This window comes from Pantherophis guttatus, chromosome 1 (genome assembly GCF_059756535.1).
Source record: "Pantherophis guttatus breed Tessera chromosome 1, ASM5975653v1, whole genome shotgun sequence".
NCBI lineage: Eukaryota > Metazoa > Chordata > Lepidosauria > Squamata > Colubridae > Pantherophis > Pantherophis guttatus.
Window position 1 is genome coordinate 116,263,557 of NC_142063.1, and position 12,830 is coordinate 116,276,386.

At 37.9% G+C, this 12,830-nt stretch overlaps 1 protein-coding gene across 2 annotated transcripts in view; it reads left to right on the top strand.

Moving 5' to 3' along the window:
* GRK2 (G protein-coupled receptor kinase 2) overlaps positions 1–12,830 on the top strand; it is a 40,392-nt gene that overhangs the window by 8,780 nt on the left and 18,782 nt on the right. Inside the window, exons 2-6 of one of the 2 annotated variants that reach the window (XM_034420391.3) lie at positions 2,169–2,245; positions 6,468–6,541; positions 7,702–7,803; positions 9,241–9,315; positions 10,107–10,168. In XM_034420391.3, coding sequence (XP_034276282.1) covers positions 2,169–2,245; positions 6,468–6,541; positions 7,702–7,803; positions 9,241–9,315; positions 10,107–10,168 — 390 coding nt within the window. Of the gene's footprint in view, positions 1–2,168; positions 2,246–6,467; positions 6,542–7,701; positions 7,909–9,240; positions 9,316–10,106; positions 10,169–12,830 lie in introns of both variants that reach the window. The other variant, XM_087881600.1, reaches the window with a different exon arrangement.

A 12,830-nucleotide genomic window follows, 5' to 3' on the forward strand; every position in this document is an offset into this window, starting at 1 on the left:
GGACTTCAACTCCCAGAATTCCTGAGACAGCTAACCTAAGCTGTCTCAGGAATTCTGGGAGTTGAAGTCCACAGGTTGTAAAAGAGCCACATTTGCCCACCCCTGGTCTAGACCAATTGGCTAGGGAATTCTGGGAGTTGAAGTCTACATATCTTAATGTTGCTAAGGTTGAGAAACACTGGTTTACTTTTGTTTACCTCAGGAAATTAGGCAAGCTTGTTTCTGTTTCCAGCTTAGCTTGAGCACAAAGTACGTTAGCTGTCTAGAAGCTAAGAAGGTTTAACTTCTGTACATAAATGGAGTAACGATTGTACGTTCACAATCTGACCAGAGCACCAGAGGCATAATTATTAAGGAATGTTAAGTTAGGTTTAGTTATGAATTATAGGTGTTAGGAATGCTGCCTTGTCACATTTGTGATAGATTAGAATATGTTATACCTTCTAAGATGGACACATTATTTTCATTAAAAAAATCCATCTAACATAGTTTCAGGTTATACATAATTCTCAAAGACAAAAAGTCATGAAATCACATAGTTTTAGGGTAAACATTGGTAGGTAACATTGAAGCTATTGAGGAATTTTTGAATAACTGTACTGAAGACTGTAATAGGAGGATGCCAATGCAGATTTTTTTTAATTTTTGGAAATAAAAAATGAGCTCTCACAGTTCAGAAATCCAGCTGTTCTCTGTGAGGGAAATAAAATTGTACCACAGAAGCAGATATTTACAGAGGAAGTAAGGCCTTGGATTATCTCAAAAAGATTGCAAAAGTTTAAAATCAGAGTTTCGGTACCTTGTAATACATTAACTTATCATGTCTAGCTAGTGGAGAAGCTATTATACAGTAGTATGTTTTCCACATTGCCACCTAAACGTCTTGCCAACTCATCATTGAGGTACCTTTGTAACTTGAAATTTCTGGCTCATTTTCAGCCCAAAGATACTCTGTCCCAATATCATGTTTGGCAGTTTACATCTTCCTTACAGATAATCTTTGATGTAAGACAAAAGTAGGTAGGGGGATTTTGGCCACTAACAATGCAGTCATTAATTGAGTCATTATGTGACTGGACCCAATTTTATGATCCTTTTTACTGTGGTTCTTTAAGCGAATCATATGGTTCTTAAGCGAATCCGGCTTTCCCAATTAATTGGGGAGGTTGCAAATTGTGATCACGTTATGTCAAGACACCGCAATCATCATAAATGCAAGCCAGTTGCCAATCACCTGAATTGCAATCATGTTATTGCAGGGGTGGTGCTATGGCTATAACTTCAAGAACAGGTCGTAAGTTACTTTTTTTGAAGACTGTCATAACTTCAAACTGTTGCTAAGCAGTTGTAAGTCAAGGAATACCTGTGGTCATTTCTTTTGATAAACCACCTAGAAAAATGAACATGGCTCTGTTTCAGTACAATACTGGAATATGACCCCAGTTTACTTTTTTACACATTTGAAAGAGGTGACTCTACATATTTTATTTTATTGAAAATTAATCTCTCAGATCTAAATGCCATTCTAGAAATGCCACATTTTCTTTATAGTAATTATCTACTGACTAAATGCTAAAAGGGTGTGACAGTGTACATTGGAGCAGGCATCTGTGTGCCTCCTTACCTGAGACGAATACTGCATTTTCTGTGGGATTGCAGAGTTACTATGTACACCCAAGAAAAGATACAGGTACTTTGAGGAGAGATCTACTAATACATTCATGTCCAATGCAGGACACCTTCTCAGCTTCATATCTGAAGTATAGTACATCCCTATTGCAAATGTACCTTCTTTTTTATGGTTAGAAATAGCGCAAAAGAGGAACAGCATTCTTCTTTAAAATTAAAACAGAATAGCTAGTACACAAGTGGTCAAATATTTTCTGTTGAAGATGATGATTTAAAAAGTTTTCCTTAATCTAGAGCTCTCTACATATTTTAGACTCAAGCATATTGCTAGACGACAATTTGTCAATCATATTTGGAGAAGTCTCTTCAATAAAACTAGCACCAAGGTAGACACACCTAATCTGTGTAGAGTCTTCCCAGTATCAGAAATACTAAATTTGCTAGTTTCTAAGATGCTTTGGGAAAAGACTTTGGAGAGAATACACCAAGCTAAAAAGATATTTCATAATTAACTTTCCTTGTGTGCCTTCTCTTGGCAGCATCCGCAGTGTTATGCAGAAATACTTGGAGGATCGAGGTGAAGTCACCTTTGACAAGATATTTTCTCAAAAGATTGGTAAGTATTAGAATCTTTGCATGGCTATATGTTCAGCTAGATACATTATCTAAAACAAGGAAGGTTCAATGGAATTGGAAATCTGCAGAGCTGCTTACTCAGGGGCTGCAGCATGACACTATAATCTGTAAATTACCCAGGTACTTTTTAGCTTAACATATTATGTGAACTGTGAGATTACTTGATTGTGATACGTTGATTGATACGTGATTGTGTTTGCATAACAAGTTGAACTACATACAAAGTCTAAAACTGAATCAATAAATGGCATTATAGGGTAGGATGTTGCATGAAGCAAATCATCAACTCAAGCTATAAAGTAATTTTGTTTTGGCATAACATATTGTGTGAATACATCCAGTACAGTTTGCTAACCACGATTTCAGGTTTAGAATGATTTGCAAACAGCCTGAATTGTGCAATCACAGCTTAATTTACCTTGAATAAACAAGTTAGGCAAACACAACCAACATATGGTTTTGGCTGTTAGAGATCAAACTTCTGACTTGAAATCAATCAATCTAGCTATGCATATTTTTTACTCAGTTTTTATTTCATAGTTTTCATTCAACATAATTTTTATGGTAACAAACACATAGCTGACCAAAATAAAAAGGGAAAGGGAAACTCATAATGCAAATTGAAAAAAAGGTTATATCCTTTGATTCAGGGAGAAGATATAATCTTAGTTTTTTAAGTCACTGCTACAGTTTAGAGCAGCCTTGGCCACCTTCATTTAAATGTAGAGGTAACAAGTCTTTTGCCTACCCTATCCTGATGCTCCTTTTGGTGAGGATTATAACTTCCATTGTCTTAATAAAAGTGGTAGGGCTATTCCAAGATGACAAAGGAAACTGATGTTTTGTATCTTGAAAGTTGCATGAGAGAAAGGGCTTTTGAATGGAAGAATGTATCACATCATAGAACTGCAAACGGACAAATGCTGTACCAGGTAAAAAAATGTTGCCTTACTTAGAGAAATCCATTCAGTCTGGTAACATTGCCTTCCATGTTGATGCACAGCAAACCAGGCAATTCAAGATGAGCTTAAAGCCTCTATTAAAAAGGAAAAAAATGGAGAAGAGAATAAATAGCTGAAGTCTGCAAAGAAACTTGCTTCCTCTTGTCTTCATTACAATGGTGTCTGTTTCCTCTTCCGTTAGTTTGGAAAAGTGCTTGCTTCACTTGGTAAATATTTGTGATGTTTGCATGACATGCTTATCTACGTTAACTATCATTTACTTGATTAAGTCACCCAGTTTTCTGGGTTCTTACAACAGTCCAAATAGTGTGTAGCATGTCAAATCATGCATGTTCTGCTGTTGGAAGGGGAAAGCATTTAAAATATCTGGGTTGGAAGTACATGAACATGCCTTTCCTCTTGGAATTCCAGGTCTGTAGATTATGCACAGTATAATCTTTATAGGTGTCTGTGCTTTTAAGAGTTGCACAGCAAGCAGAATGTTTCTCCCTGCAGATTTTTCTCTTCACTGCAGTCAACAGAAAATCTGCACTGGAGGAAATTTCTCTTCTGCAGTTCTTAAAGAAGCAAGAACCTTTAGGAATCAAAACTGTCAAGCTTTTCTTTCAGAATGTCTATACCATCAACAGCTGTGAAAGGAGTAAATATTTCAGCAGGTGGAATATTTGCCTCTATAGAAAAATTGATGGGGAGAATTTATCTACTGAATTTCTGTTTGTCTTATGTTGAAGACACAGGATCCTGCCCAGAATAAGGGGCGGGGGGAGTGTGAAACCATTACACCCAATACTTCTGTCCTTCTGGAAAAAGGAAGGATCTATTTGCTCCAGCTATAAATAACTGAGAGAAGACTGTAATTTACATAAAATAAAGTTTCATAAAAGGTACTGAAAACACAAATTTGGGATTGAGTAGTGGCTATTGGTCAACGACTCACTGGGTGATACTGGACTGTTGCCCATGCTCAACCAGGCAACAGCAAGTACTCTAGCACTGTTTCCCCTTTCCGTTATTACACCCCGCCCCAACAGGAAATGCTCTTGCTTCCTCCCACACCCACGGCCACTTGTGGTTTCCGCATGATATATCCCAATTTTGCCTATTCTCTGTCTCTCTCCTGGTTGTGTTGCTTTCTCAATAGTTTTTAAACCTCAGCAATCTCCCCTTGCACTTGGGGGAAGTGTAGGCCAATAGGGTCACTGGGAGCTGTTGAGCCACAAACTGAAATTGAAATTGATCAGCCTGCACCTCAGTGAGTGAGCAGGGGAGGGAATAAGAAGCAGAAGATGGTGCCTGCTATGCTTGAAACATTAATAAGTGATGCAGGGATTAATAGTTTTTAAATGTCCAGTTTCAGTTGCTCTCTTTCTAACACTGGCAGGGTGAGACTCCTGGATTAGTATTTTGATGAGGTTGGCTTTACACAACACATGAGGCAAAACTGTAGCTTGCTGGTGTGGCTATGTTTGCACAATAACACATCCTTAATTAACAGAGCCATGAGTTCAGTTCTCAGTGCACTCCATGTTCTGGTCACACATGATATACTGAACCGTCAACTAACATGAATTGGGTTTATATAGCAGAGTAGGCAACGCTCACTAGTTTCTTGTTCAGTATTTTATGTGAACCTTCCCTGCATAAGTAATTTACAGTTTAGAGTGACGTTTGAATATAGAATATTAATTAAATTATGAATTAGGATTATTCACAGGTTCTAATATTTTCAAAAATGATGCAGTTATATAGGTTGGGAAGCTATAAATAGTTTTCCAAGTTGCTCTAGGTATGTGCTTTTGATTATTGGAATCTTAGAACATTTGTGACTAATGACTAACAATTGAAGAGGGACCAACAAGCTTGGGAACTGTCATTGACTTTTTACTGATATTTGCATTTGACCTGCAAAAACTAACCACGGGAATCTTTTCCTGGCATAAAGATGAAATAATTGAGGAAAGAAAAAAAAAAAGCAAGCAAATCTAATGACATCTCATGATTTTCCACAGTTTTTATGTAGCCTATAAAACTGAAATTATATGCCTTTTATAGAAATAAAAATATCTAAATGTTTCTTGTTAGAAATCTCAGGCTCCTCTCTTTCTTTCTTGGGACTAAGATGTCTGTGGTTTTCAGCTTTGTCTGAACAGAGGCTGTTTGCTACTGGCAGCAATCCGATTATTTTTTTTTCAGTGGGCTGATGCATGATACATAAACGATTCCAAATTCATTAATTTTTTCCTCTTATATTACTGTTAAAAGACTAGTAGTAGACCAATATTCTGAACGACTGTAAAATGGAAAGATAGGGATACAATATAAGCCAGACTTTTGCAGCCCTGTTCTGGCAACTGTAAAAAAAATTGCTGTTGATTTACAGAAAAAGTTTATGCATTTTCATAGAAGATAAAATATATTGGAAGGGATAAACAATGGCAGGTTAGATGAAACCTGTTTTATTTGGAGACAGTAGACCAGTACTTTGATAGACATATGGATAGTCATCACTATCATGCATCTTCTGGGATTGTCAATTGCTACGCAGAGATATTGAATTCATATCTCATGCCAATTGAAACTATCCATGATATGTGGTTTCGTATGTTACTGAATTTTGCCTTTGTAAACCATTGTTTATGTTTTACTTTGTATAAACCAATTGTGGCTTACTCAAAAAATCATTGCAAAATCAGCCGTAGCTTCAGAGTATTCAGTATTCATTTTAAAAGAACTGCTGAGGAAATAGGAATCAAAGAAATTGTAGTTTCTGCCCTGGCATTCCATGGCATGATTCTTTGCTATTGACTGAAACCCTTTACTCCAAAATAGCAATTAATTGGATAAGAGAAGAAAAGAAGTTGCCCCACTGCAGGTTTTAATTTCTCAGCCATGGCAATTGTAACAGATGTTGATTATTTAATGGCTTGTGGCTGCCCTAATTTGGAAGTATCTTGTGAGACTAGAAGGGCTTTCTGATCCATCCAGCAATAGAAGATCCCTGCTTTTAAGGCAATGTGGCAATTGTAGATCATTTTATAACCATTTTCAGCATCCTATCCTATTCTCTGTGTTATTCAGTTTCTCCCTGCATACATTAAGGGTATAAGTAGTCAAGGATGGCATATGAGTCCTGGATTACTACAGTAGAAATGATAAATGAGACTAGGAGCAGTTTGTTAAATATGTTGAAGGAGTTAGTGACATATGAATTTCATTTTGCTGACTTTTTGTATATTTTAGGGTTCCTCCTATTCCGAGATTTCTGCTTGAATCAGGTAGAGGAGGCCAAACCACTGGTGGAGTTCTATGAAGAGGTGAGGCAATAACTATGGACAAAAAATTATTCTAATATTCAAACATTGTTACCTTCTTTAGCCTAGCACACAAAGAATACATTATGTTTTGAAATGGATAGAGATACACTCCTCTTGGGAGGAGGAAGGTATAAGCATTAAGAGCAAAATCAAGGTGAAATGCATTCCCCAAAACAGTAAACAACATTGCTAGTGGAATAGATTTTTCTATCCTAATGCACGCCCCTTCCTTCATACTTCCCAAATCTGCTCCTGAAGCTTAGGGGAACCTAGATTTGGGGCTGTGGGGAGTAGAAACCCACTTGAAAATTATTGAACAGAGCCCTTTGCTTTGATTGTCTTTATACCACAGAATATTGCTTTTAGACTTCGGCTTCCTAGAAACAAGTGATTCCGAGCCCCTTTTACATATTGGAGGTAATTAGGAGATGAAGTGCCTTTCCTTCTCGAATAACTGGAGTTTTGTTCATGCAACAGATGAAGGATCCAAAAGAACATTAGATCATGGACCTTCAGCTGCAGTTTAGCTAGAATTTTAAATAAACAAGCAGATTGGCAAAGCCTAGTAGCTTTGTCAAAACTGTTATCCTCTCAGCAGCAAACTGGGATATAAATCATTAATATTAATAACATTCTGTTAAGATCTTGTTGGTTGGAGAATATAATACAGAAAAGTACAAGTATTTATTTTATGTACGTGTATCTAATTTTAAGGAATTGGTGATGTGTTAACAGGGAATGTTTGTAGTTATAGACCAATGCATATAGATTCCAGTTTGGGAAAAGCCGATATGCTTCACTTGTCTTAATTAAAAATAAAAATAGATCATAAGCAAGGAAGAGAAGAAGAGGTAATTACTTTTCAGTGCACTGTTGAAATTCTTAATCACAGTTCTTGTCCTTTTGCCTTTCTATAATTATTATATAATTATTGCTTCCATGCTGTTTTTGTTATCACTACCATCCCTGTTGTAACCTGCACTTTCCACTCAAGCAAAATAAGCTAACAAAATGAATCTTGATGGCCTAGTTTTTAAGCTAAACTTCGGAATTTTTCAGATTTAGACCGTGGTATCTGTAAACGTGGCCTTATCTGCTGGGCCTTGAATCTTTTGTGTGAAAAAGCACATATCCAATATTACCTTGCTTGTTCTTTCCAGATCAAAAAATATGAGAAGTTGGATTCTGATGAGGATCGAGCAATTAAGAGCCGCCAGATCTTTGACATGTACATCATGAAGGAACTGTTGTCCTGCTCTCATGTGAGTGCTTCGGACACTTGCTGCCATTTGAGAGAGTCTGAAAAGGCCCTTGGGAATGGGCGGAAAGGCCGCTTCATAATCGCCTTGAACGAGATCCTTGAAAATGTAAGGCTCCCCAGATTAAGTGGGAGGAGCTAGACCACCATCATGATAGGCGAAATACTTTCTGTGGGTCACTGAGTGGCACACACAGTTCTGTTGGAACGGCCTATCTCAGCTCTTAACCTTTCCCCATGAACTCCCCCCCCCCCCCCCCGGTCGATGCTGACAAGTAGTGGCTCTTTTCCTGTTCAGTGCTGATCTTGGTATTAGTGAACTGCAGGCAGCCACCTAGATAGTTCTTTTTGAAATGCAGTGTTGTTGCAGCAGCAGACAGACAATTTCTTTCTCTCTACTTGGGACAGCTAATTCTGCTCTCTCTTCCTGTTTGTGTCAGGTATACCAATACAAACAATATGGAATTGTCTGTTTCCTGTCTTCATCGTACCACATTGACTGTAGAGGGAGCAGGGGGGATGCATTGTGTGATGATATCACATCCCATTGTGTCTGTATTGAACGAAGGAGGAAGAGGCATGGAAGCATCGTAGAATAGTGGTCTCTTCTAATATCTAGCTCAGTTATGATTATCAAGATTCCTAATGTTGAAATCAAACAAGAGTAAACAATTGAACGATGCTAGTGAGAGCATCCATCAGTGCTCTCACTAGGGGGTCAGAGGTCAGGAAATAAGTATTGCAAGATGCTTTTCTTCCTCCTAAAAGGCCCTATCTCGTAGGTAGAACACCAACTTTGGGTTCAGGAATTATCAAGATCAGTTCTTGGCAACTCCAGTTAAGACAGTCAAATAGTTGATAATGAGGAAGACTCATTATCAACTTTGAAGACTTTGAAAGAGACTTTGAAGAGTTGTCCATCGCCCAAAATAAGCAATATTAGGCTAGATGGATAAATAAACTAATTTGGTATAAGACACCTTTCCATATAGGTGGGTGGATGAGCATAAATAAGACGTTTTCAAGACTGGAAACAAATGAGAGCTATCAACATAAGAGAATTTTATCTAGACAGTCTGCAGGCACGATGAACTAAACACAAGGATCGGAAGAGTAAAGTAGAGTAGGTAAAAGTGGTTGCCAAGCTGCAGGACTGAATGCGGAATAAAGAGACAGTACTTATATACAGTATTTGTCTGATTCCAGCTACTTTTTGTTCTGCATTAGTCCTTCCTATTTCTCTGTAACCAGCTTCTTTGGAAAAATGCTTTGGGCTCTTAGTTTCCTTGGCAAAAGTATACCAAACAACAAGGTTGGAACTGAACAGGTCAACACATACAAACACACAGAGAGACACCTGCCCTACCAGGTTATTGCTCATCCTACTAAATTAATGATCACCTATGCATTAGACTCATTTGTTTTTCTGTATCCTTTACAGCCCTTCTCAAAAACAGCCACAGAGTACGTGCAAACCCGTCTGAGCAAAAAGCAAGTGCTGCCTGACCTGTTCCAAGTAAGTCCCTTTCCACAGATGAGATCTCTGAGCTCACCCAAAACATCATTTGCCCTTGAATAGGCATGCTACCTTTCCTGGGACAAACTGCTGAGTGAGACAGATCTGCAGCATGAATAGTATTTCATTGCACCGGATTCTCCCCAGTCTGAACCATAGCTTGTGACATGCTTTTCCTCATATTGCCACATGTAAAGAAACTTGACTCTGGTAGGGCCCATCTATTTTACAGGTAGTCCTCTCTTTGTGATGGGTTGTTTAGTGACCATTCAAAGATATGATGGACCCCCTTCCCCCAAAGGTACTTACCACCCAATTCTGGACTTGTGACAGCACAAACATATACACAGACACATGTCCGCATTTCAGACACTCGGCAACTGGTTTGTCTTTACAGCCAGTTGCAATAAGGTCATGTGACAAGATTTACAATGGGGCTTTTGCCAGAAACTGACTTTTTGAGCCAATTTTCAACAAAAAAACCACCCATAGGAATATATTGATTTGCTTTACAACGATTGCTTAACAACTGCCACAAAAAAGGTCATAAAATTGGGTCTGTCGTGTGAGTGTCCCAATTACTGTCATGATTTACGAGGAAATTCCAAGCTCCATTACACCCATAAGTTGAGGACTACCTGTACACCGTTTGCTGCCAGTGTTCTTGCATCCCCCTGGCCAGGGATGTTAATATCTACAACTGGAACTATTCAGAAGAGAAATGGGACAAGTGAGTGACAAAAGATAATAGGTAGGCTGCTGGTATTTAAATCTGTCTCCTCTTTTGCCAGCCATACATTGAAGAGATCTGCCAATGTCTGCGTGGGTCAGTCTTCCAGAAGTTCATTGAGAGGTGAGTCCTGAGGAATATAAACTCTTTTTAGAGGTTACATTAAAGGGATGCTGTGAACTTTCTTTGATTTTCAGCCAGGTAGCTCTGATTTTTTTTCCTGAAGACTTTTTCTTCCTCCAGCATTTAGCTAGCCACCTTTCAAATCCAGTTCAACATATTGACATGGCCCTCACTGAGCTTGTTTACGGTTTGGTCTGACATTCCCCCTTTAGGAGCTTTCTGTGGAGCTTTTTAAAAGTAATATTTCTGAACATCTTGGAAATTCCTCAAGTCAGTTGCTTCTTTTGTATAAAACCGTGCTGTTGGGCTCCATATTTACTATTATCAACTATTTGACTGTCCATGACTTCCCTTGGGGCTTTTGGACTGCCGTCTTGGACTGCCGTCCCATTGTCTCCAAGTAGCATAGGTCTGTTGCTTGCTTTCTTTTGAGGTAATTCTTGTTTAAAGAGAGTTGACGGAGAGAACCCCCAGTTGACGCTTAGAGACTTTTTCCTAAAGAAAGTTATTGGGAAATTTACACTGAAATAAGTTCTAAAAGCAATATGGAGAGATGAATATCCTTTTTATTCATTGTTGCGTAACTGGGACACGGTTGGTTACAAAAATGCAGTGATATCTTTTAAAGTTTGCAGATCTACATAGGAGTGAGCACAGTGAAAGTGCCTTCGGAATAAATATACATAAAGCTATTCTGTATTTTTTTCTCTTTCTCTCTGTATGTGTATATACATACCGGTACATACATACATATATACAGTTTCATTGTGCAATACAGTCGGTTTGGTGTAGTACACTGTAGATTGCAAAAACACACACATACATATTTTATTTCTTTAGCTAGCTAGGTAGCTATCTGTCTAAATCTACCTTTGCACCCATCCATCTATCTATATGAACATCATTTAAGGTTAGACTATCTTAAAATAGTAAACAAAAACATGTAAAAATCACAAAATATATAAAAACTATGATTACTTTACATTAACTGTAAACACTGTATAAATCTTACCATATACAATAGTCCGATAGAAGCCTAACATGGTTATAGATCAAGATAAACCGGTATGTCTTTAGAGCCCAATTGAACGTTTACTAAGAGGGAATCTCAAAAGCATTAGTCATAGCAGGGGCCAGCTTCCAGAATGCCTTGGGTCTTCTAATGTGATATCAGAGTCAATTCATTGGCATGGATACAGCTGAGATTTTTGACAGCCTATATTTAATTCAGAGCTTTAGAACCAACATCAACATTTTAAATGTATAATATGTATAATAATATATGTATAAATGTATAAAATGTATAATAAGACTGGTGTGTTATAGATGCTACTTAACGACAGAAATATCTTAGTTATAGTGCATTGATAAAAACCATTGTTACCTGTCTGTCTAAATTTTCCAGTTAGCATGCAGTCTAAGAACCACTCAGCATACTGTATGTGGGGTTTTTTTTTATAGAGAATGTGACCCAGCAGTTTTATCGACAAACACTTTTGGGCTTTCAACACTCAAAGTGTTTGTCCATAAAACAAATTGCTATCAAGTAGGTCTCAGAGGACCTTTGAAGGTCCCAATCCTTTTAAATTTGGCTCTATGACAAGAACATCCTTTAATGACTAAAAAGACTCTGTTGGACAACATTCTATAAATGCAGTGATGGCTGAGTTTTCAGTAACAGCAATAAGCAAATATCCATTCCTACTATTTTCTGCTTGCATTTTTCTTACAGTCACATTCTAATTATGTGACATTTCATTTATTTTAAATTTTAGTCATTTTTCTTTATTCATGTCAGCAGCACGTTCAATACTGAGCAGGTAAAATAAGTGTAAAATAGGTCACAGAGATATAGCACATGTAAAAAGTATGTAAAATAGATAGGATTGAAACTGGATGACATTCACCCAGTATTGGGCTACATGGGCAGCAGCATTTTCTCTCACCAGCTTGAGGTCTTCCTCTGTACGTGTTGAAGAACATTGTATGCACTGTAGCATATATGAGATGGATTGTTGTCCACATTCACACGATGTAGGGAGGAGGGACATGAAAGGAGCCTCCCCAAAGTTTGCATTGCTTTGGCAATCTGGCGTCCCCTGGGCAACGGTGTTGTCACCGGCAAATCCTTCCAACCCAGAAGCACTCTTCGGTCTGAGAGTTTTAGTCATAACTTTAGTCATAATGTTCTCCCTCTAGATCACTTCTTCCTATTCATTACAAAAATTCAAGATTCAAGGTGTTTCTATCACAGATGTTATAATTTGAGACATGAACATGTTTGCCATGGTAGTCATGCCATCTTGGGCAACAACAACAACAACAACAACATTGTCTCAGTTTGAATGTTAACCTTTCCCCCAGGCCTTGAGCCCTGTACTCGAAATCACCTCCTTCAGCCTAGACAAGAAGGCAAGTAGAATAATGTAGGCAGTCAAAATTGGCTGAGTGTTAGACTGATCAAAGAGAGAGTCTATAGACCAAGACTATCTTTACCACTTAAATTGCCATATACAACATAGCCAGGTAGACATGTTTGGAAGAGGTAAATATCTCCCCCTGCATTCAGTCAGATTTTAGTGATGTGAGCCAAGTTGGCATGCTGTTCCATAATTTGATATGATTATGCCTCATTTCCCATTAACCAATCTAGCATTCATTA